General features: G+C 56.6%; 3 protein-coding genes across 18 annotated transcripts in view; all 3 read left to right on the forward strand.

Annotated features, from left to right (window-relative positions):
• Window positions 1-2,342, forward strand: part of FBF1 (Fas binding factor 1) — a 32,622-nt gene extending 30,280 nt beyond the window's left edge. For all 16 annotated transcript variants that reach the window (XM_032241626.1, XM_032241624.1, XM_032241630.1 and 13 more), the window contains 2 exons: window positions 645-760; window positions 1,423-2,342. In XM_032241626.1, coding sequence (XP_032097517.1) covers window positions 645-760; window positions 1,423-1,506 — 200 coding nt within the window. In that variant the 3' untranslated portion in view covers window positions 1,507-2,342. The remainder of the gene's footprint in view (window positions 1-644; window positions 761-1,422) is intronic.
• A 3,711-nt stretch (window positions 2,343-6,053) lies between these two features.
• On the forward strand, window positions 6,054-12,194 carry MRPL38 (mitochondrial ribosomal protein L38). The gene is made up of 9 exons (XM_032241643.1): window positions 6,054-6,358; window positions 6,454-6,633; window positions 8,706-8,840; window positions 8,936-9,144; window positions 9,563-9,635; window positions 9,809-9,854; window positions 11,186-11,344; window positions 11,543-11,679; window positions 11,855-12,194. The coding sequence occupies exons 1-9, from the start codon at window positions 6,292-6,294 to the stop codon at window positions 11,989-11,991; spliced, it is 1,143 nt and encodes a 380-aa protein (XP_032097534.1). The 5' UTR covers window positions 6,054-6,291; the 3' UTR covers window positions 11,992-12,194.
• Window positions 12,195-14,099: 1,905 nt separating this feature from the next.
• Window positions 14,100-20,507, forward strand: TRIM65 (tripartite motif containing 65). Its single transcript, XM_032241642.1, has 6 exons — window positions 14,100-14,580; window positions 17,498-17,593; window positions 17,849-18,082; window positions 18,165-18,339; window positions 18,464-18,529; window positions 19,207-20,507. Exons 1-6 carry the CDS (start codon window positions 14,179-14,181, stop codon window positions 19,779-19,781), a joined length of 1,548 nt encoding a protein of 515 aa, XP_032097533.1. The 5' UTR covers window positions 14,100-14,178; the 3' UTR covers window positions 19,782-20,507.
• The last annotated feature ends 287 nt before the right edge of the window (window positions 20,508-20,794 follow it).

Here is a 20,794-nt window from a genome sequence, read left to right on the forward strand (position 1 = left end):
TTGTCCTCGTGATCCACCCGCCTCGGCCTCCCAAAGTGCTGGGATTACAGGCTTGAGCCACCGCGCCCGGCAATTTTGTATTTTTAGTAGAGACGGGGTTTCGCCACGTTGTCCAGGCTGGTCTGAAACTCCTGACCTCAGGTGATCCACCCGCCTCGGCCTCCCAAAGTGCTGGGATTACAGGCATGAGCCAACATGCCCGGCCTGGTACATATGTTTTTAAAAACAAAATTAGGATTGTATGTGTTGTTTGATAACTTGACTTTTTTCACTCAGTCATGTACACATGGAACAGGTTTTCAGATCAGTCTTTAAACATGTAGTCAGTTGCCAGTCAGCAGTTTTCCACTGTGAGGCTGCTCTGTGCTGAGTGACTTGTTGTCTTAAAAAGAAAGAGTACCCAGTGGACATCTTCCTACATACATCTTTGCACCTTTGCCTGATGATTTCACTTGAATGAATTCCTAGAAATGGCCTCGCCAGGTAGGAGTAGGAGAGGCTTCTGAGAGTTAGTGCCATTGTACCCTGAGTGGATGACCAGGGTCCACCCACTGGCAGAGGCACACAGCCCTGCAGGAACACGCTGTGACCGGCGGCTTTTCCAGCAACATTTTGGTCCCTGACCTCCTCCTTGGCCTTTTCAGCCCTCGTGCCTCCTGCTCCCACCACCCCTTGGTGCAGCCAGCCACCGAATGGCCCAGACCCCAGCCCCTTGCACCTCCATGCCAGGCTGGTGCTGCTGAGGCACACGGCAGAGCAGGTGAGTCTCTCCTGACCTTGGGGATCCTCATGTTCACGAGTCCTTCCAACTCAGGGCAGAGGCAGGAGGAGCACACGGTAGCCCTGGGGAGGGGTGACCCCAGCTCCTGGGAAGTAAAACTGCAGTTTGTTCGGTGAGCCAGTTGTCATTTTCATGTGCCAAGCTCAGGGCTGAGGGCTTTGTTTGTATTTTCTTATTTATTTATTTATATTTAGAAATGAGGTCCCAGTATATCGCCCAGGTTGGCCACAAACTCCTGGGCTCAAGTGATCCTACCCCCTTGGCCTGCGGAGTAGCTAGGATTACAGCCATGAGCCATTCTGCTTGTATATTTTAAGCTTTTACGCTCACACAGCCCTACAAGGAAGGGCTACAAGAAATGTTTACAGACAAGGGACCTGAGGCTTAGGGACACAAAGTCATGTGCTCATAAGTTCCACAGCAAACAGCCTTGCCAGGATTGACATTGTGGTCTGTATTGCTTCACACCTGGGCTCTTTCATGGCCCCTGCTGACTCTCAGAGCCAGGCAGAGTCAGGGAGGATGTCGGGAGGGGAGGATGTCGGGAGGGGCCTCAGTGATGGCAAGCTCAGCTAGTGTCCAGGGCTCCACCCCTCTTTCAGTTCAGGGAAGGTGACTGTCCATCCAAATCTGCCTTGCAGGACCACGACTTCTTGGAGAATGAACAGTTCTTCCTGGAGACCCTGAAGAAAGGGTCCTACAATTTGACATCTCATTCAGCCTGAGTGGGACCCCAGCCAATTCCCCAACAGAGGGCTCTGGCCCCAGAACTCTCTCCTGTTCCTCCTGCTGCCTCCATGGAGGCACTGCCTGGGGAGGATTCTGAGATGCCTGAGGCCTAATGACAGCTCTTCTGTGGACAAGGTTCAAGTTAATCCTTTCCATGTGTGCCAGCCTGGGGCTGTCTTACTACAGCTTTGGCTGCCCTCCCTAAAGTCATCTAGCTTGGATCTGAGGGTCTGAGCTGGGAGTGAGGATCCCAGCTCTCAGTGGGCTCTGTGGGCTCCCCCCTACTCCACAGGTAGACTGTCGTGGGCTCGTTTTGCCTGGGCCTCTTCTGAGGCAGGAGCTTTCTTGAGGGATGCCACAAACAGCGTTCCCTCCTCCCTGCTGGAGCAGCTCCCTCCCTGATGAGCTGGAGAAGGGCCCTCTGGCCTCCTGGCAGTACAGGGAGGGCACAGCCAGATTCTCCCTTTCGGTGTGAGATGTTCCTGGAACTCAGCCGGCCCGCCTCCTCCTGGCCTTGCACAGAGCCCCACCCTATTCCCAGCACTGCCCAAAGGACCAACCAGCCTGGGTGAACAGTGGCCTCCTCAGCTTCCTCCCCATCTGGGTGCTCCATCAGCAGCGGTGGAGGAACCTGTGGCAATGGTAGGGTGTGGAGAGGGACGAGGAGGGAAGGCTCCTCTGTGCTGCTCACCTACCCAAAGCCACAGCCCATCCAAATCGTGCAGTGGAGCTGACAAGGAATTGATCACAACTAATAGAGATTGTTCATTCCTCCTTTACTCCCTCTGCTTTGCTTGACTAAGCTTAAAAAAACTGCTTTTGCCATGGCTCATCGGAGTTTATACTTATTTCTTAGAAAATGCTTGCTGTGGGCTGGGCGTGGTGACTCACACCTGTAGTCCCAGCACTCTGGGAGGCTGAGGCAGGCAGATCGCAAGGTTAGGAGATTGAGACTATCCTGGCCAACATGGCGAAACCCCGTCTCTACTAAAAATATGAAAACTAGCTGGGCATGGTGCCACATGCCTGTAGTCCCAGCTACTCAGGAGGCTGAGGCAGGAGAATCACTTAAACCTGGGAGGCAGAGGTTGCAGTGAGCTGAGATCATGCCACTCTACTCCTGCCTGGTGACAGAGGAAGACTCTGTCTCAAAAAAAAAAAAAAAAGAAAGAAAGAAAATGTTTGCTGTGTTTCCTGTTATTTGCTGGACAAGAAGTCTCAAAGAGCAGGCAGATGTTCCCATTAAAAAACCAGCCTGTCTGGGCGTGGTGGTTCACGCCTGTAATCCCAGCACTTTGGGAGGCCGAGGTAGGCAGATCACCTGAGGCTGGGAGTTCAAGACCAGCCTGGCCAACATAGTGAAACTCCGTCTCTATCAAAAAAAAAAAAAATTAGCCGGGTGTGGTGGCGCATGCCTAAAATACCAGCTACTCGGGAGGCGGAGGCAGGAGAATCACTTGAACTCAGGAGGTGGAGGTTGCAGTGAGCTGAGATCGTGCCATTGCACTCCAACCTGGGCAACAAGAGCAAAACTCCATCTTAAAAAAAAAAAAAAACAGCCTAGTCGGGCACAGTGGCTCACACCTGTAATTCCAGCACTTTGGGAGGCTGAGGCAGGGGGATCACCTGAGGTCAGGAGTTCAAGACCAGCCTGACCAACATGGAGAAACCCCATCTCTACTAAAAATACAAAATTAGCCAGGCATGGTGGTGCATGCCTGTAATCCCAGCTACTTGGGAGGCTGAGGGAGGAGAATCGCTTGAACCTGGGAAGTAGAAGTTGCAGTGAGCCAAGATTGCGCCACTGCACTCCAGCCTGGGCAACAAGAGCAAAACTCCACCTCAAAAAAGTAAAAAAAAAAAAAATAGCTTGCCCAAAGTGACAGTGAGTAGCTAAGCCTGGATTTGAGTTCTGCTCTGGCTGATCCCCAAGCCCCAGGTTGTGAGCCACCTGACTCTCCTACCTCCCAGAGGAGCAGGCTACACACGGTGCTGGAGTGGGAGGAAGATGTTTTCAGGCGCTTGTGGAGCTGGTACTGACACAGGAGTGAAGCGTCATGTGCCCCGTTGGAAGCCTTGGTTAAGCCTCAAATTTGATTCTCCAGCAAAAGACTCAACCAGTTCTGAGGCAGACCTGTGCAAAGAGCATTGGGGGAGAGGGGTCCTAAGGATGGGCACGTCAGCCCAGGGGCAGTTGGCATCTAGGCAGCCACCTGCAGGACCTGCAGGTGATCAAGCACACATGTCGGTGAGGCTGGTGCTGGGAGACCCACAGGGGAGAGCACGGCCTTTAAGACAGTAGGGAGAAGGGGTTAGAATGAGGGAATGGGTTGAGAACGCTTTGTGTATCTTGTTAAAGACATGCAACTCGGCCGGGCGCAGTGGCTCACGCCTATAATCCCAGCACTTTGGGAGGCCGAGGCAGGTGGATCAAGAGGTCAAGAGATCAAGACCATCCTGGTCAACACGGTGAAACCCCGTCTCTACTAAAACTACAAAAAATTAGCTGGGCATGGTGGCGCGTGCCTGTAATCCCAGATACTCAGGAGGCTGAGGCAGGAGAATTGCCTGAACCCAGGAAGCGGAGGTTGCTGTGAGCCAAGATCGCGCCATTGCACTCCAGCCTGGGTAACAAGAGCAAAACCCTGCCTCAAAAAAAAAAAAAAATAAAGACACGCAACTCTTCAAGCCAAATTTTCAGGTCTTCGCTAGAAGGTTTTAAACAAGGTTAAACCATATTTGTATTTTAGAAAACCCATTGGCTGGTGCAGTGGCTCACGCCTGTAATCCTAACACTGGAAGGCCAAGGTGGGTGGATCACTTGAGGTCAGGAATTCAAAACCAGCCTGGCCAACATGGTGAAACCCCATCTCTGCTAAAAATACAAAAAAAATTAGCCAGGCATGGTGTTGCCTGCCTGTAATCCCAGCTACCTGGGTGGCTGAGGCAGGAGAATGGCTTGAACCCAAGAGGCAGAGGTTACAGTGAGCCGAGATTGCACCACTGCACTCCAGCCCGGGCAACAGAGCGAGACTCAGTCTCAAAACAAAAAACCCATATGTCTGCAGGGTGGGGACCAGAAGAGAGGGGACAAGAGTGGGGACAGAAGGCGTATGAGAAGGCAGCTGGCAATGGTGCAAGGGAGGGACTTTGGGCAGGTCTGTGCCGGGCATGGCAGGGAGGGCTCACAGAAAAGCACCCTCGGACCTGGTGCCAGGCATGGAGGGTCTGGATGATGTGTTGGGGGACCCCCAGGTTCCTGGCTTGGGTGAGCGGGTGGTGGCACAGACGAGTATACAGTCCTGGGGGGACAGCCAAGCAGAGGCATTCCACAGGCGCTCAGTTATAATGGCACTTTCCTCCGTGTAAGCGCCCAGCATTCCTGTCGCTGCCACCAGAGTGTGGCAGGCATCCCAATTATCCCCTTCAGCCTTCTCCCAGGCCACAGACCCTGTAGAGGACAGAGTCCAGAAGTGAGTGTTGTGTAGCTGCTGCTCTTTTTCCTTCAAAATTGGAAAGATCAGAGCCCAAGTGCTTCATTCAGTTCCTTTTAGAGAGAGAAATGGTGGTGGAATGTAATGGAAAAAATGCTGGTGCCAGCCGCAGTGGTAAACACCTGTAGCTGCTATCAGGAGGCTGAGGCAGGAGGATGGCCTGAGCCAAGATTTCAAGACCAGCCTGGGCAACATAGTGAGACCCTATATCATTAAAAAAAAAAAATTATAGAGCCACTGCTTCTAGCTTCAAGACATTCATCGTCATTTGCTTCAAGTTGGTACATACGGGAATCCATGTGAGGCCTCTCAGTTAATGTCCAAGCAGGCGCCACTCGGGATTCTAGGACAGCGAGAGGACAAGATGGAGCAATACACTGCCGCCTGCCGAGACCCCGTACGTCTTCATCTGGAGAGAGCTGGGGGCTGTGGGGTAGGGTAGGTGGATTTAGAGGCCGAAGAAAAGGATTCAGAAACCAAAGAACAAGGTGGCTGGGTGCGGTGGCTCACACCTGTAATAAATAAATAACACCTGTTATTTATTTATTTATATTATTTCCAGACGGAGTTTCACTCTTGTTGTCCAGGCTGGAGTGCAGTGGTGTCGTCTCGGCTCACTGCAGCCTCCTCCTCCCGGGTTCAAGTGATTCTCCTGCCTCAGCCTCCCAGGTAGCTGGGATTACAGGCGGCCGCCACCACGCCCGGCTAATTTTTGTATTTTTAGTAGAGATTGGGTTTCACCGTGTTGGCCGGGTTGGTCTCTTAACTCCTGACTTCAAGTGATCCACTCGCCTAGGCCTCCCAAAGTGCTGGCGTGAGCCACCGCTCCCGGCCCTCAATCTGGGTTTTAAAACCAAGCAGGCCTACTCCGGAATCCAAGCTCACATCCCCTCTCCCATCCACGCCGGCGTCCCTGGGGAACCCTGGACGCCGCGACCCGGGGCTGGGTGAGGACCCTGCCGGTCGACCCTGGTCTGTGCCGTCCCCTGATTGCCGGCCGTGGGCAGGAGACCGGCTACTCTCAGCTCCGCCCCCGCGGCCCACCGGGCACTTCCGGAACTGGGCGCCTGCAGGCCGCGGCCACCTTCATCTCCAGCCCAGACGACGGTGCAAGTGCCTCCGGGGCAGGCGTCTGACACCTGCTCAGCAGCGCGGTGCTCAGGGTTGGGCCTGGGGGCGGGGCCTGGCCAGGCGTGGGCGGGGCCTGCCGCGGTTCGCTCAGGCGCCGCGCTGGCCACCTCTGCTCGGGTCCTACTGGCGGCCGCGGTGACGCAGGCCGGAGGGAAGATGGTAGCGCCCTGGTGGCGAGCCTCGCTGTGCGGGTGTCGGAGATGGCGGACCTTCAGCACCTCAGGTGAGGGGTGTGGGGATGGGCAGCTTTTTTGGGGGACCCTGTCGACCGACCTCTGGGGTGCCGGCCTGACGTCCTCGTCCTCTCTCTGCTCACAGCCGTCCTGTGCCGCCGGACACCCCCGCTGGGGCCGATGCCCAACCAGGACATCGACGTGAGCAACCTGGACCGGCTGGAGAAGTACCGGAGCTTCGACCGCTACCGGCGCCAGGCAGAGAAGGAGGCGCAGGCCCCTCACTGGTGGCGGACCTACCGGGAGCATTTCGGGGAGAAGACAGGTGCGGGGCGACTGGAGCAGAGGCTGCGGCCACTGGCGCGGCAACTCGGGAGACCCTTCGGCTTTTTCCCCGGGCGCTGAGCGAGCCTGCCTGCGCCCCAGTGGATGCTGGGGGAGTGGAAGGGCCTGCCTGCAGCCCTGTGGGCACTGTCTGCAGCTTAATCACGCCAGTATTTTTCACACTTTCTGTGCCCTCATACTTGGAAAATTTGCTTCCCCTGCTGTTAGAGTTCTAGCTGCTAAAATACCTGCTCCTAAAATCTTGATCACCTGCCCTTCCAGATTGGGACACCCTTCTGTGCGCCTAAAATACTCTGTAGGTAGCTCTGGCCACACTGCATTCCGACTCTGTGCGCTGCCTCTCCCTAGATTGTAAGCGCCCTGTGGATAGGGATCCTGCTCTCCATTGGTTCCTTGCACCTGAACAGTGCAAGAATGTACGTGTGGAATACTTTGCTGAATGAAATTAAAGTCTTGGGTAGGGTGACTCAAAAAAGAACCCAACCTTTAAGGTGCTTACAATTTATGGAGTATATCCTTTTTTTTTTTAATTTGATTTTTCATTCATATGTCCAACGCCCACTCAGATTTTTTTTTATCCTTTTTTTTTTTAAGCATTTATAAAGGCAGTTTTGTGGTGGTTAAAGGCACAAGCATGGAATCTAAATAGCCCGATTTAAATCCCAGCTCACCCTCTTAAGGGTATCATCCCTGAGCTTGTGTCCTCAACTGTAAAATAAAATAATTGTGTCTTTGCCACAAAATTTCCGTGAGGATTAAAATATTCAATTCATTGGCATTTTTGCCTAATGCCATCTCTGATAAGGGCTCAGTATGTTTTCGTTATTATTATTTTATTTTTCTTTCTTTTTTTTTTTTTTTTTGTTTTTTTTAAAGGGGAGACTCGCTCTGTTGCCCAGGCTGGAGTGCAGTGGCGCGATCTTGGCTCACTGCAACCTCTGCCTCCTGGGTTCAAGCGATTTTTCTGCCTCAGCCTCCCAAGTAGCTGGCACTACAGGTATGGGCCACTACCCCCAGCTAATTTTTGTATTTTTAGTAGCGATGGGGGTGCCTAGGCTGGTCTCGAACTCCTGACCTCAAGTGATCAGCCTGCCTTGGCCTCCCATAGTGTTGGGATTACAGGCGTGAGCCACTGTACCTGGCCAAGAAGCACTTCTGTATGTCCTAGCGTCAGTCATTCACTCTACCCGGGACAGCTGGGTGTTCATAGCCACCTGTGAACAGGCTTGGAGGTGACCTCAACCATAATTGGAAGGACAATTGGCTTCAGTTTCCCAATAGACAAAACTGTGACTGGTTTGGGAATCAGAAAAACACAACCTCCAGCCTGGGTGAAATCCCGTCTGGAGATTGCACCAGAATACACAAAAAATTAGCCGGGCATGGTGGGGAGATTGCACCAGAATACACAAAAAATTAGCCAGGCATGGTGGGGAGATTGCACCAGAATACACAAAAAATTAGCCGGGCATGGTGGCAGGCGCCTGTAATCCCAGCTACTCGGGAGGCTGAGACAGGAGAATTGCTTGAACCTGGGAGGCGGAAGTTGCAGTGAGCCGAGATCTTGCGACTGCACTCCAGCCTAGGGGACAGAGCGAGCCTCCATCTCAAAAAAAAAGAAAAACACAACCTCAGGTTGTATCTGATTTGCTTAACAAGATCCTGTTCAGGTTTGGGAAGTAGACTGCATAGTAGTAAGTTTTAGTTCTGTGAATCACAGGGAAAGCTTGAGCAGCAGAGCTAGAAGCGCAGAATGAGAGCACTAGGTAGGGACAGGTAGTTTAACCAAGAAGACGTGCCGCCCCATCAGGTGCAGTGGCTTGTGCCTTAATCTCAGCTACTCGGGAGGCTGAGGCAGGAGGACCACTTGAGACCAGGAGTTACAGACCATCCTGGGCAATGTGGCAAAACCCCATCTCTACAAGAAATTCAAGAATTAGTCAGACAAGATGATGTACACTTATAGTCCCAGCTACTCAGAAGACTGAGTCAGGGCGGTTCAGGCTGCAGTGAGCCATGACCCTGTTTTTCCAACACATCTTCCCTCCCCAGATCCCGAAGAGAAGATTGATATTGGGCTGCCTCCACCCAAAGTCTCCCGGACCCAACAGCTGCTGGAAAGGAAACAAGTCATCCGGGAGCTTCGGGCCAATGTGGAAGAGGAGCGGGCTGCCCGCCTCCGCACAGGTAAGCCTTCTCAGGGGAGGGGCCATCTCAGAGTTGGGGTACAGAGTGTGTCCCTGCCCCCACCCTGTACCCCAACTGGCCTTATTCCTGCCCAGCCAGGGTCCCACTGGACGCCGTGCGCGCTGAATGGGAGAGGACCTCTGGCCCCTACCACAAGCAGCGTCTGGCTGAGTATTACGGTCTCTACCGAGACCTATTCCATGGTGCCACCTTTGTGCCCCGAGTAGCCCTGCACGTGGCCTACGCTGTGGGTGAGGATGACCTGATGCCCGTGTACTATGGCAATGAGGTGACTCCAACCGAGGTAACTGCTCACCTGGGCCTTCTCCCTGCCCTGTGTGCACACAGACACATCCCATCTCAGTGTCACAGACGCTCCTGGGTTTGGAATTTTGTTGTTCTCTCTTTGATTTCCTGGAAGACAACACCATGAATTTAGTACAAAATGAAGGAAAAAGAGGCTCTGTCTCAGCACATTCCTGTGACTGGCCTGCGTCTGTGTTGTGCCCTCCTGCTCAGGCCTTGGCACACGTTCCTTTTTGTGGTTGTTGCCTGGACGGGCAACTCTGCAGGGCTCCTTCTCTAAGCATCCCTTTGCCTGCCTGCCTGTGCCAGGGGCTGTCAAGGGCTTTTGGGTCAGAGTGGGCACCCCTTTCTCCAAGCCCCCTGCAACAGCTTGTCTGTCTCTGGTGGAGCTGACAGCTTCCTTCTCTTTCTGCCAGGCTGCCCAAGTGCCAGAGGTGACCTATGAGGCAGAAGAGGGCTCCTTGTGGACATTGCTACTCACTAGCCTGGGTCAGTGTCTGGGGCTCACCAGGCCTCCTACCCCCCTTACCTCCCATGAGCCAGGACCCTGGGGGGCTGGGGAAGGTGCCAGGTGGAGATCCCCAGCACTGGCTCCTAACAAGGGGCGGGGCAGCTGGGCCGTGGACAGCTGGGCCATGGTCAGCGGGTGTGTTTCTGTACAGATGGGCACCTGCTGGAGCCGGATGCTGAGTACCTCCACTGGCTGCTGTGAGTACTGGGGATGGGGGTGGGGGGCAGGCGGGAGGGTCGGACCCGGGAGCTGGAACAAGCTGCACCTGAGTTTCACGGACTACCCATGGGACTTTGAATTCACCCCCCACTCTGCCTCCTGAGGGGGTTAGGGGCCCTGGGATCCAGGTGTGTACTTGAAGACCACTACAGGAGACAAAGCTTACAGTAGGCCTCGGTCAGCCCAAACAAGCCTCATTCTTTTTTTTCCCCCCCCCCCCCCCCCCCACTGCTTTTTGAGTCAGGGTCTCACTCTGTCCCCTAGGCTGGAGTACAGTGGTGCAGTCATGGCTAATTGCAGCCTCTATTTCTTGGGCTGAAGTGACGCCCCCTACCTCAGGCTCCTGAGTAGCTGAGACTACAGGTACAAGCCACCACACCCAGCTAATTTTTGTATTTTTTTATTTATTATACAAAAAGCTCTTGGCATGGAATTTTTGTATTTTTTATAGAGACAGGGTTTCACCATGTTGCCCAGGCTAGTCTCCTGAGATCAAGCAATCTGCCTGCCTCAGCCTCCCAAAGTGCTAGGATTACAGGTCTGAGCCACCATGCCTGGCCCCTTTGCCACTCTAAACTCATTTCTTTGCCTGTAAAACTGGGATAATGTCATCACCTGACTTACTCAACCTGAGGTGGACTGTGACAGTCATATGGGGGAAGGAGTAGGAGAGGCCCAGCAGCTGTAGTGTCCCCCAAGTGCCCCCTGAACCACTGGGCACTCCTTCCCTGGGACCAGGCTTCTTCCCACAGGGCCCAGGCTGGGCTGCCTTCTACCTTCTTGGTAGCTTTTGGCTCTGAACAACAGGGCAGGGGGCAGAGGTCAGGCCCGTGACCCCAGCTTTGAACCTTCTGGTTAATTGGGGACAGTGACTGGGAGGCTGGTTTCTGCTGTTTTTATTCAACTGCAGTTACCAACCTGTGTGGCAGGACCCTCTGGGGAGTTGTCCTGAGGCAGTGCCTGCCCCTGTGACAGGCTGGGCACACACTCCCTGACGAGGTCCTGGAGACTTCAGGATGCAGAGGGAAAAGCAGCCAACTAGCCTCAGTGACTCTGGCCGACCTCCTGGCTCCTGGGGCCTGGAAGCAGGCTGCATGGCCTTGCTGTCAAGTTCATGTTCTCTGGACTGCTGTTTGCAGTATGTCCAGGCATCCACAGAGCTTGGCTCCCTCCTCCATCCTAGGAGAGAGATCGCTTAGGGCTATCCTCCCAGGGAGTCATGTCAGCCTCTAGGGTGTGTGTGGAGCTGGGGGGGACACTCCTGCCACCTCCCTGGATCAGTTACTAATGGGGACTTTCTTCCTCCCAGAACCAACATCCCGAGCAACCGGGTGGCTGAAGGACAGGAAACATGTCCCTACCTCCCCCCCTTCCCTGCCCGAGGCTCCGGCATCCACCGTCTTGTCTTCCTGCTCTTCAAACAGGACCAGCTGATTGACTTCTCCGAGGACATGCGCCCCTCACCCTGGTAATCAACACCCCCGGCACATAACCTGGCCTCAGGCCAGCTCCCCTGGAATAGTCACTGTTGCTCAGTTCTCCCTCGACCTTGGCCTTGAGGCTGGGAGAAGAGCAGGATACGGTGCCAGTAGACCCACAGGGGTGGAGGGCTGTGGGGCTCTGGTGCCCAGCTCCTCAATCTCACATGTTCTCCACCTTCTCATAGTTACCAGCTGGCCCAGCGGACCTTTCGCACCTTTGATTTCTATAAGAAACACCAAGAAGCCATGACTCCAGCGAGCCTGTCCTTCTTCCAGTGCCGCTGGGATGACTCTGTCACCCACATCTTCCACCAGCTTCTGGGTAAGAGCCATGGGGCTGGGGCATGGGGTGGGCCTGAGCTCCCAGGCCTTGCCTGCCCTGCCCGGGAGAAGCTTTGTTAGGAGAGGGCCTCGGCAGGCCCCTGATGGGCAGCCCTCAGCCTGAGGGGGTGCAGGCAAGCAGGAGACCACCCCTGTGCCCCTCGCTCTTCTTGCAGGCATGCGGGAGCCAGTGTTTGAGTTCGTGCGGCCGCCCCCTTACCACCCCAAGCAGAAGCGCTTCCCCCACCGGCAGCCCCTGCGCTACCTGGACCGGTACAGGGACAGTCATGAGCCCACCTATGGCATCTACTAAGGAGCCAGAGTGCGCCCACCTCAGAGCATGGGATTGATCGGCAGCAACAGTAAAGACACAGCTCCAGAGGCCCAGGCTTTGGGATCGGCCCTACCTGAGGCAGCCCCTCCATGGCTCCCTTCCATCAGGCCCAGGGCTTATAGTGAACGGGACTCTCAGGTGATGGTGCGGAGAATGTGAATAAAGATTTCTTGCCGAGCTTAGTGGCTCACGCCTGTAATCCCAACATTGGGAAGCTGGGGAGGGAGGATTGCTTGAGCCCAGGAATTCAAGACCAGCCTAGGCAACATAATGAGACCCTGCCTCTTTTTAAAATAAAAAATAAATTTGAAAAGATGATGATTTCTGCTGTAGCTGGCCTGGGTCGGCGTTCCAGAGGCCAGAGGCCCCTGATGGAGCTGTATTGCTTCATGGGTGGGAAAGGGCTGCCCCCCGTCCCACGAGGTGGGCCCTCACCTCCGTCTTCAAAGGGTGTCAGGGGTGCTGGGATCTGAAGCAAAAGAAGGCAGTAGGCCAAAAACAGGTATGGCCTGGGAAGGGAGACATCCCAATCCATCCAGCAAGTGCCTAAAACCCAGCTCCCTGAAAAAGTGCAGCAGAGCAGCTGGGTTGAGGAGGGAGCATTTATTGAACACTGGCTGTGTGCCCCGGGGATCCCACAGCTCCTGGAGAGACAGTGCCTGCCCCAGCACTGATCCTCTGCGCAGGCTCCTTCCCCGACCCTGGGCTTGGGAGGAGAAGCCACATCAAGTAGGAAACAGCATGTCTCAGAGACCTGCTCAGGGTCAGAAAGCCCCATGGAGCCTCTCGCTGGATGGTTAGTTTCACCCTTCCCAAAAATAGAAGGCTGGCTAACTAGTAGGGTAGCTCAGTGCACTTTTTCCAGAAAGACCACCTATCACTGCACAGAGGACGCAGTGCTTGCTCCAACCAGTGGTGAGAGCATGTGCCGCCTCAACATCAGCCCAGCTTGGTTAGAAAGGCCTTACCTCTCCTGGATTCCCCCTGGCCTGATAAACACTGCCCAGGGAGGTGGGGGCCAGGTCTCCAGACCTGCTTTTCACTGCTCAGCTGCAGGGGAAATGCCGGAGTACGTATTGAGGCTGCAGATCCGCTGGGACCCCAGGCTAGGAACTCTCCCCAGCAGAGGGCAGCAGGGACAGGGGATGCTGGTTCCAGCCGAAAGTTGGTTTGTGTATTCATTCAAGGGCCGTTTGAAAAACACCAGTTAACTGGTCCCTGTCTCTTGGTGACCAGGCATTTCCATCTCGTTGTTTACTTTAAAAGAACCAAAATTACGTGTAGCCCAGACAAGGGAGACACCCGAGTCTGGCAAGTGCCCGAAACCCAGCTCCAGGAAAAAGTGCAGCAGCACTCCTCGAGTCAGCAGGGAGCCCGCCCGCCCACGTGCCCTGACTTTCATTTCATCGCCGACCCCAGAGGGTTGGGGGGGATGGGGGGGTGGTCTATGCTGTTAGGCGATTGACAGATGAGTCCAGAAGAGGTTCCGCGCTGCCTGTGGTCAGAAGCCCGGAGGCCCCGCGGGGTTTGATCTCTCACCGCCACCTCCGCCTGCCAAGTTCAAGCGATTCTCCTGCCTCAGCCTCCCGAGTAGCTGGGATTACGGGCGCCCGCCACCACGGCTAATTTTGTATTTTTATTAGAGATGGGGCTTCTCCATGTTGGTCAGGCTGGTCTCGAACTCTCACCTCAGGTGATCTGCCCACCTCGGGTTTCCCAAAGTGCTGGGATTACAGGCATGAACCACCACGCCCGGCCCCCGGAGGGTTATCGAGCCTGTGGTCTCCAGGAGCTGGGATGAGGGCCCAGGGGAGTGGGATGGACCCGCCAGGCCTGGACCCGAGGGAGCCGGACCCAGCTCCCAGCCAGGGTGGCGCGGAGCCTGGAGAGAGGAAGGGGCGCAACGCGAGAACGCTAAGCCTTCGAGCGGCCCAGGCCGAGGCGGGCAGGGGTGGCCTGGGCCCCGGCGGCAGCCGCTGGTCCGAGGTGTCGGAGGAGGGCCTGCCGCGCCGGACTGCGTCCCCGGGCTGGATTCCCGCCCCGCCCTGTCCCGCCCCGCGCTGGCCACGCCCAGGCGCCCTCAGCGCGCTAGGCCCGCGGTCCCTTTAAGACGCCCGGGGCGCACCCCGCTGCTGCCGTCGCCGCCGTCGCCGCCGCCGCCGGGCCATGGCAGCACAACTACTGGAGGAGAAGCTGACCTGCGCCATCTGCCTGGGGCTCTACCGGGACCCGGTGACGCTGCCCTGCGGCCACAACTTCTGCGGGGCCTGCATCCGGGACTGGTGGGGCCGCTGCGAGAAGGCGTGCCCCGAGTGTCGGGAGCCCTTCCCAGACGGCGCCGAGCTGCGCCGCAATGTGGCCCTCAGCGGCGTGCTGGAGGTGGTGCGCGCCGGGCCCGCCCGGGACTCCGGCCCTGAGCCCGGCCCCGGCGCGCGCTGCCACCGCCACGGGCGGCCGCTGGAGCTCTTCTGCCGCACCGAGGGCCGCTGCGTGTGCAGCGTGTGCACCGTGCGCGAGTGTCGCCTCCACGAGCGGGCGCTGCTGGACGCCGAGCGCCTGGAACGGGAGGTGACTCCACCGACGGGGGCGGGAGGGGGCCGGGCCCGCCGCAGCCTGGCCACCGCCCGGTGACTCCTGCGGGCCGCGCCCTGCTCTCTCTGGGCGCCTGGTAGGGGCGGGGAGCCTCAACTGGAGGTGGCTTCGCCCAGCCTGGGAGTTGATTATAAAAATCGCGGGCCTGTGCATCCGACTGGGATGTGCAGCACAGCCAGGGCCACAGGGTAGGGCGGGTCTCAGGAGCTGCTTGGCGCCTTCTGGATGAACGCAGAAGCCTGGGCATGAGGCAGCAGCTCCCTGCCCCGTGCCCAGGCGCTAGAAAACCGTCGTGTGTCACCGGCGATCTGCGAGTCTCCTTTCATTCGCTGTGTGGAAGGGCTTGGGGGCTGTTGGTAAATGGATCAGAGGAGCTCCCTGCCCTTAAGAGGCTTAGAATACACTTAAGAAGTTCAGTGTTCCAGTCAGGCGTGAATGTATTGTTACAAAATGCAGTGAGGAAAGCACATGGCATGTGATAGCAATGTCAGGGTGACCCTGCTAAGCGGGGAGGGGAGGCCACCTTCAGGCTGGCACGTGAGGGCTGAGGAAGCACCAGCCAGAAGAAAGATCTGAGGAAAAGCATTCTAGGCAGAGGAGGCAGCCTGGTCCCCGTTCTGGGAAGGGAAAGAACTAGGCACACGGGGTCCCTGGGGGCAGATTTTTGCCACTGAGATCTGTGGGCGAGGCCCTGGGGGTCAGCAGGGTCGGATCGCGCAGGGTCCTGGGGGAGTCTGGCTCTTACTCTAGGGGGATGGGGACCATCACGCAGAATCATTTGGGGACAGAGGAGGGCTTGGAGGCAGGGTGACACATGGTCAGATTTGGGCTTCATGGAGACTGATCACCTGGCTGTGGGGTGAAGTGGGCATAAGACCTGAATCGAGGAGCAGCCCCGGGCAGCAGTGCAGGGAGGCAAGGAACCGGTTGTGGGGGCAGGGAGAGGAGACCAGGATGGAGGAGATGAGAAACGCTGAGGGGGAGCAGTACCTTGTGGAGGCAAAAGCAGGCCAGGTGGACACGGGGGACAGCAGAGAGGGTGGTAAGGGAGACACCTGGGTTTCTGTGTTGAGCAAGCATGTGGCTGGGGTGCTATGTGCTGAGAGGCCTAGTTTGGCTTTAGATGTATAGAGGTCAGAGTTGCCAGTGGGAAAAACCAGGGGATGGGTCTGCAGCAACTATCCAAAGCTCAGGAGCGGGGAGCTGGAGGTCTAGAGCTGGAAGTCATTAGCACAGGAGAGAGAGAAGGTTCTGGGAAGGAGGAGGAGAAGGCCCTGCCTGCAGTCAAACCAAGATGGAGCTCCCAGGGAGATGGGGAAGGCTGGGGGAACTGCACAAGGGTGCCAGGAAGAGAACGGTCAGGGTGCCCATGCTGATGGGATGCTCGGTACAAGGACAGAAGTGACCTTCAGCATCGGTACCATGGAGGTGGCCCATGCCACAAGACCATTTCAACAGCGAAGACAGGACACGGAATCATTTGGGGACAGAGGAGGGCTGGGACTAAGGCATGGGCGGAGGAGGGTGCAGGGACACTGGATGGGACAGGAAGGGAAGGAGTGGCCTGGTGAGCAGGGAGGGATGGAGGGGTATACAGCTGGGGGTTGGCGAGGTGGGAGGCCTGGGACTGAGGCGGCTGGAACAGGAGAGGGCAGGAAGGCGGTGGTCAGAGAAGAAGAATGGATGCCTAGAATGGAGATTGTGGAGCTGGTGACAAGGGCCAGGGTGCGTTCACAGGAGCGGTTGAGATGAGGTGAAGGAAGAGGGCTCCAGAGTGTTGGGGGACGTTGCTTGTAGCTGCTGAGGCCGCCAAGGAGGATGAGCTGAGATGTACTGCTTACGGGTGGGTGCAGAAAACTGAGCTAGGCATGGAAATGTGCGACGGAGGCCAGTAGATGATGGCCATGCAGAGGGAGTGGCAGGGGCAGCCAGTGGCACCACGGGAACCCGGATTTTGCAAGAGAGAGGGAAAGGCCCATGGGGGTACTGTCCCTAGGGGAGGACTGGGTGCCCTGGGAGAGCCTACCCTCCCATCTCCTGTGTTCCTGTGTTAAATGCTCGAGGCAGGGGACCTGGAGGAGTGCTGGGCTTGGGAAGATCTGAGGACTTGGACCAAATTATCACCTTCTCTGAGCCCATTTCCTCTCTGATGCATTAGGGGGGAACGGAAGCAGGGTGTTGAAGCTCTTGACCAGGCGCTGGGAACAGGGCCTCTGGTATCTGTGTGGTTCATCCTGCTCACATGAGAGCATTGTGTTTTGATTCCCAAGGGAATCGGGGAGCGCAGGCGCATAGCGGTCCCTTTCTTCCCTCTCATGCCCAAAGCCAGGGTCAGGGGCTGGCTGCGTCCCCTGAATAATGTACTTTGTGCATGCAAATAACTGGCCACTTGTCAGACAGCTTTGGTGCTTTGGATGGTCCCTGAAGTCAGCTCCTCAAGCCCCAGGGCCTCCTGGGCCACTGACCCCTCTGCAGTGAGACAGAGACCAATGGCTTTAGTGTTTGGGGTCATCCATGCAAGGCCCTCTGAGTCAGCATTATCGCTTTCATGTATTGATGGGTGGAGGGTTAGGCCCAGAGAGGGTAGGTGCTTTGCCCCAGCTTGCTCAACATGCAAGAGGTAGAAATGGGAATGAAGTTGGGTCCTGAGCCCAAGGCTTCTGCTCTGCTCAGATTCCACCTGCTACAGGCGAGGAGCGACTTTGTCCAGACCCCTTGGCACACAGGTCCAACTCTCCCCGGGTTAGAGTGAGGCCGGTGCTCTGGAGACTGGCCTGGGGTGGCATGCGGAGGGGCTGCGTGGCGTCTGCAGGCGTGGTTAGTTGTCTGAGGAAGGATGTCTCAGCCAATCCTGGCCCTCTCTCGTTGCTTGTCCCACGGGCGGGCACCACAGGCCCAGCTGAGAGCCAGCCTGGAGGTTACCCGGCAACAGGCCACCCAAGCCGAATGCCAGCTACTGCAGCTACAGAAGCAAAGCAGCCAGATCCAGGTACGAGGCCTGTGCCTGCCCGCCCACTGCGGCCTCACAATGCATCCTGGGGGCGGCCACCAGCTGGACCCTGGAACACCAGGCAGCAGGGAGTGGCGCTGAGCACGGAGCTGGGCACAGGGAGCCTGGGGAGGTTCCCAGGACCTTGGCTGCCCACATCCCTGCCCCTCAGCTCAGCGAGCAGTCCTGGCCCTAGCCTGCCTTGGCGTGGCACAGGACCCTAGCCACCCTGAAGCCCCTCCTGTTCCCATGCAGAGCTCCGCCTGCACCTTGGCCTCCTTAGTCTCCAGCAAGTTCAGCAGCCTGCTGCAGGCCCTGGAGATGCAGCACACGGCGGCGCTGAGGAGCATTGAGGCAGCCAAGACGCAGGCGCTGGCACAGGCTCAAGACGAGGAGCAGCGACTGCGGGGCCACTTGGAGGCTCTGGCTCGCCATGGCTGCAGGATCCAGGAGCTCTTGGAGCAGGGGGATGCGCAGACCTTCCTGCAGGTGCCAGGTGTGAGGGCACAGGTGGGGGGACTTGCTTCCCGGCCCCTCGAGCCTAGGCTTACTTGCTCTCCCTGGGGCTCAGGAATCACAGCTCCTCCAGCCCCCAGGGCCTCTTGGGCCACTCACCCCTCTGCAGTGGGATGAAGACCAACAGCTGGGTGACCTGAAGGAGTTGCTAAGCCGGCTGTGTGGCCTCCTCCTGGAAAACGGGGACCACCCCGGGATACCAGCCAAGCCTGTGGACTTAAGCCCCGTGGGTGAGGCTAACCCCAGATCCCCCCACTGGGCCCAGCTGTCCCTCTCACTGGGGGATGGAGGGGGGTCATGGCCCACACATCGTGACCTCTCCAACCACTCCCCTAACACTGCTTTGCCCCCTAGAGGCTCCAGGTCCACTGGCACCGGTCCCAAGCACAATTTGTCCACTGAGGAGGAAACTCTGGCAGAGTAAGGAGACTGTTCGTGTGTGTGCACCTGTGTGTGTAAGGAAGTGCACGTGTGCGCCCGTGTGTGTGGTGTGCAAGGAAGTGCACGTGTGCGCCCGTGTGTGTGGTGTGTAAGGAAGTGCACATGTGCGCCTGTGTGTGGTGTGCAAGGAAGTGCACGTGCGCCTGTGTGTGTGTGCGAGGAAGTGCACGTGTGCCTGTGTGTGATAAGTGCACGTGTGTGCCTGTGTGTGTGGTGTGCAAGGAAGTGCATGTGTGTGCCTGTGTGTGCTGTGAGCACTATGTACGCGCCTGTTTGTGTGCATATGTGATTGGGGGGCACGTGTTGTGACTGTTCCGTCCTGGATTTCTGGGCCTGGCCCTACCCCCTGCACACCTCGTGCACGTCCACCCTGAAGCAGGTGCAGCCAGCATGTGTTGAAGGACAGAGTCTGGGACACAGATCTGTAATTCTTTCACTTAATACCGAGTTAATGGCTCTCAGAGCCCCAGTTTTCTCAGCTGTGAATGGGGCTGATAGAGGATTCCACCTGCGAGGTGGCGGCGAGGATTCAGTGCTGTGGTGACGGCCAGTGCTCGGCGTGCCCAGCAGATGTTTAGCAGTAGGTAAATGGAGATGTGGCTCTGCTGTCTTCCCTCTGGACAGGACCCCAGCCCACCTCTGTCTTTCCCCAACAGATTATCGCAATCTAACCTTTGATCCCGTCAGTGCCAACCGTCACTTCTATCTGTCGCGCCAGGACCAGCAGGTGAAACACTGTCATCAGTCCCGGGGCCCAGCTGGGCCAGGCAGCTTCGAGCTCTGGCAGGTGCAGTGTGTCCAGAGCTTCCAGGCTGGGCGCCACTACTGGGAGGTGCGTGCGTCAGACCACTCAGTGACGCTGGGCGTCTCCTACCCGCAACTGCCACGGTGCAGGCTGGGGCCCCACACAGACAACATCGGTCGGGGCCCCTGCTCCTGGGGGCTCTGCATCCAGGAGGATGGCCTCCAGGCCTGGCACAATGGGGAGGCCCAGCGCCTCCCAGGGATGTCAGGGCGGCTCCTGGGCATGGATTTGGACGTGGCCTCAGGCTGCCTCACCTTCTACAGCCTGGAGCCCCGGACCCAGCCCCTGCACACTTTCCATGCCCTCTTCACCCAGCCCCTCATCCCTGTCTTCTGGCTCCTCGAGGGTAGGACCCTGACCCTGTGCCATCAGCTGGGGGCTGTGTTCCCTCCTGGGCCCCAGGAAGAGGTCTCTGTGCTCAGCTGAAGAAGGCATGGGATGGAGCCCTGGCATAGCTGTCACCCTGCCTGTGTGCCCAAGAGCTGCCCAGCTCCAGCTTGGGGACCCAAGGATCAGCTCTTGGCCTCTCTGTGACTCAGAGAGAGATTGGGGGTTGTGGGGGTGGGCATAAACCCAGAGTTCACATTTCCAGCCTCTTAGAAGGGGACACGGTCTAGGAAGGGGATAAATGGGAAGCCCTCGCCCCAAACAGAACCCAGTTCTAGGCATCGCCTGGACCTAGGGGGCCAGAGCAGTGCCCAGGGGACTTCTTGGCTTACAGGACAGCATATGTGACAAAATTCAGATCCACCTGAATTTGCCTCTAGAGATGATAACGGACCAAAGGAGCAGTCAGTGTGGGGCAGTGAGCCAGGGGAAGATGGATTCCTCCCTCCTTCCCGCCTGAGGCTCTAATTTTTTGTTACATTTGGGTAGATGTCCGTCCTGTCTTGGAGTCTTTTTATTTTGTGCATCCTTAAAATAGTATGCTGTAAACAACTGTTTTCTGCATTTAAACATTTTTATTTTTCTAGGAGACAGTCCTGCTCTGTCACCCAGGCTGGAGTGCAGTGGTACAATCATGGCTCACTGCAGCCTCGGGCTCCTGAGCTCAAGGGATCCTCACACCTCAGCCTCTGGAGTAGCTGAGATTACAGTGTTTTCTGCAATTTTTTGACTTAACATAAGCATTTTTCACATGATTGAAAATTTTCACTGATGGATTGCTGTAGTCGTTCTAATGGCTATCAAATTTATTTACCCACTATTGGACATTTAAATTGCTTTCTTTTTAGCTATACAAATATCAGTATTGCCGGGCGCGGTGGCTCACACCTGTAATCCCAGTACTTTGGGAGGCTGAGGCGGGTGGATCACAAGGTCAGGAGTTCAAGACTAGCCTAGCCAACATGGTGAAACCCCGTCTCTACTAAAAATACAAAAATTAATAGACGTGGTGGTGGGCACCTGTAGTCCCAGCTACTCGGGAGGCTGAGGCA

This window comes from Sapajus apella, unplaced genomic scaffold, assembly GCF_009761245.1.
Source record: "Sapajus apella isolate SASKATOON/1434 unplaced genomic scaffold, GSC_monkey_1.0 scaffold48, whole genome shotgun sequence".
NCBI lineage: Eukaryota > Metazoa > Chordata > Mammalia > Primates > Cebidae > Sapajus > Sapajus apella.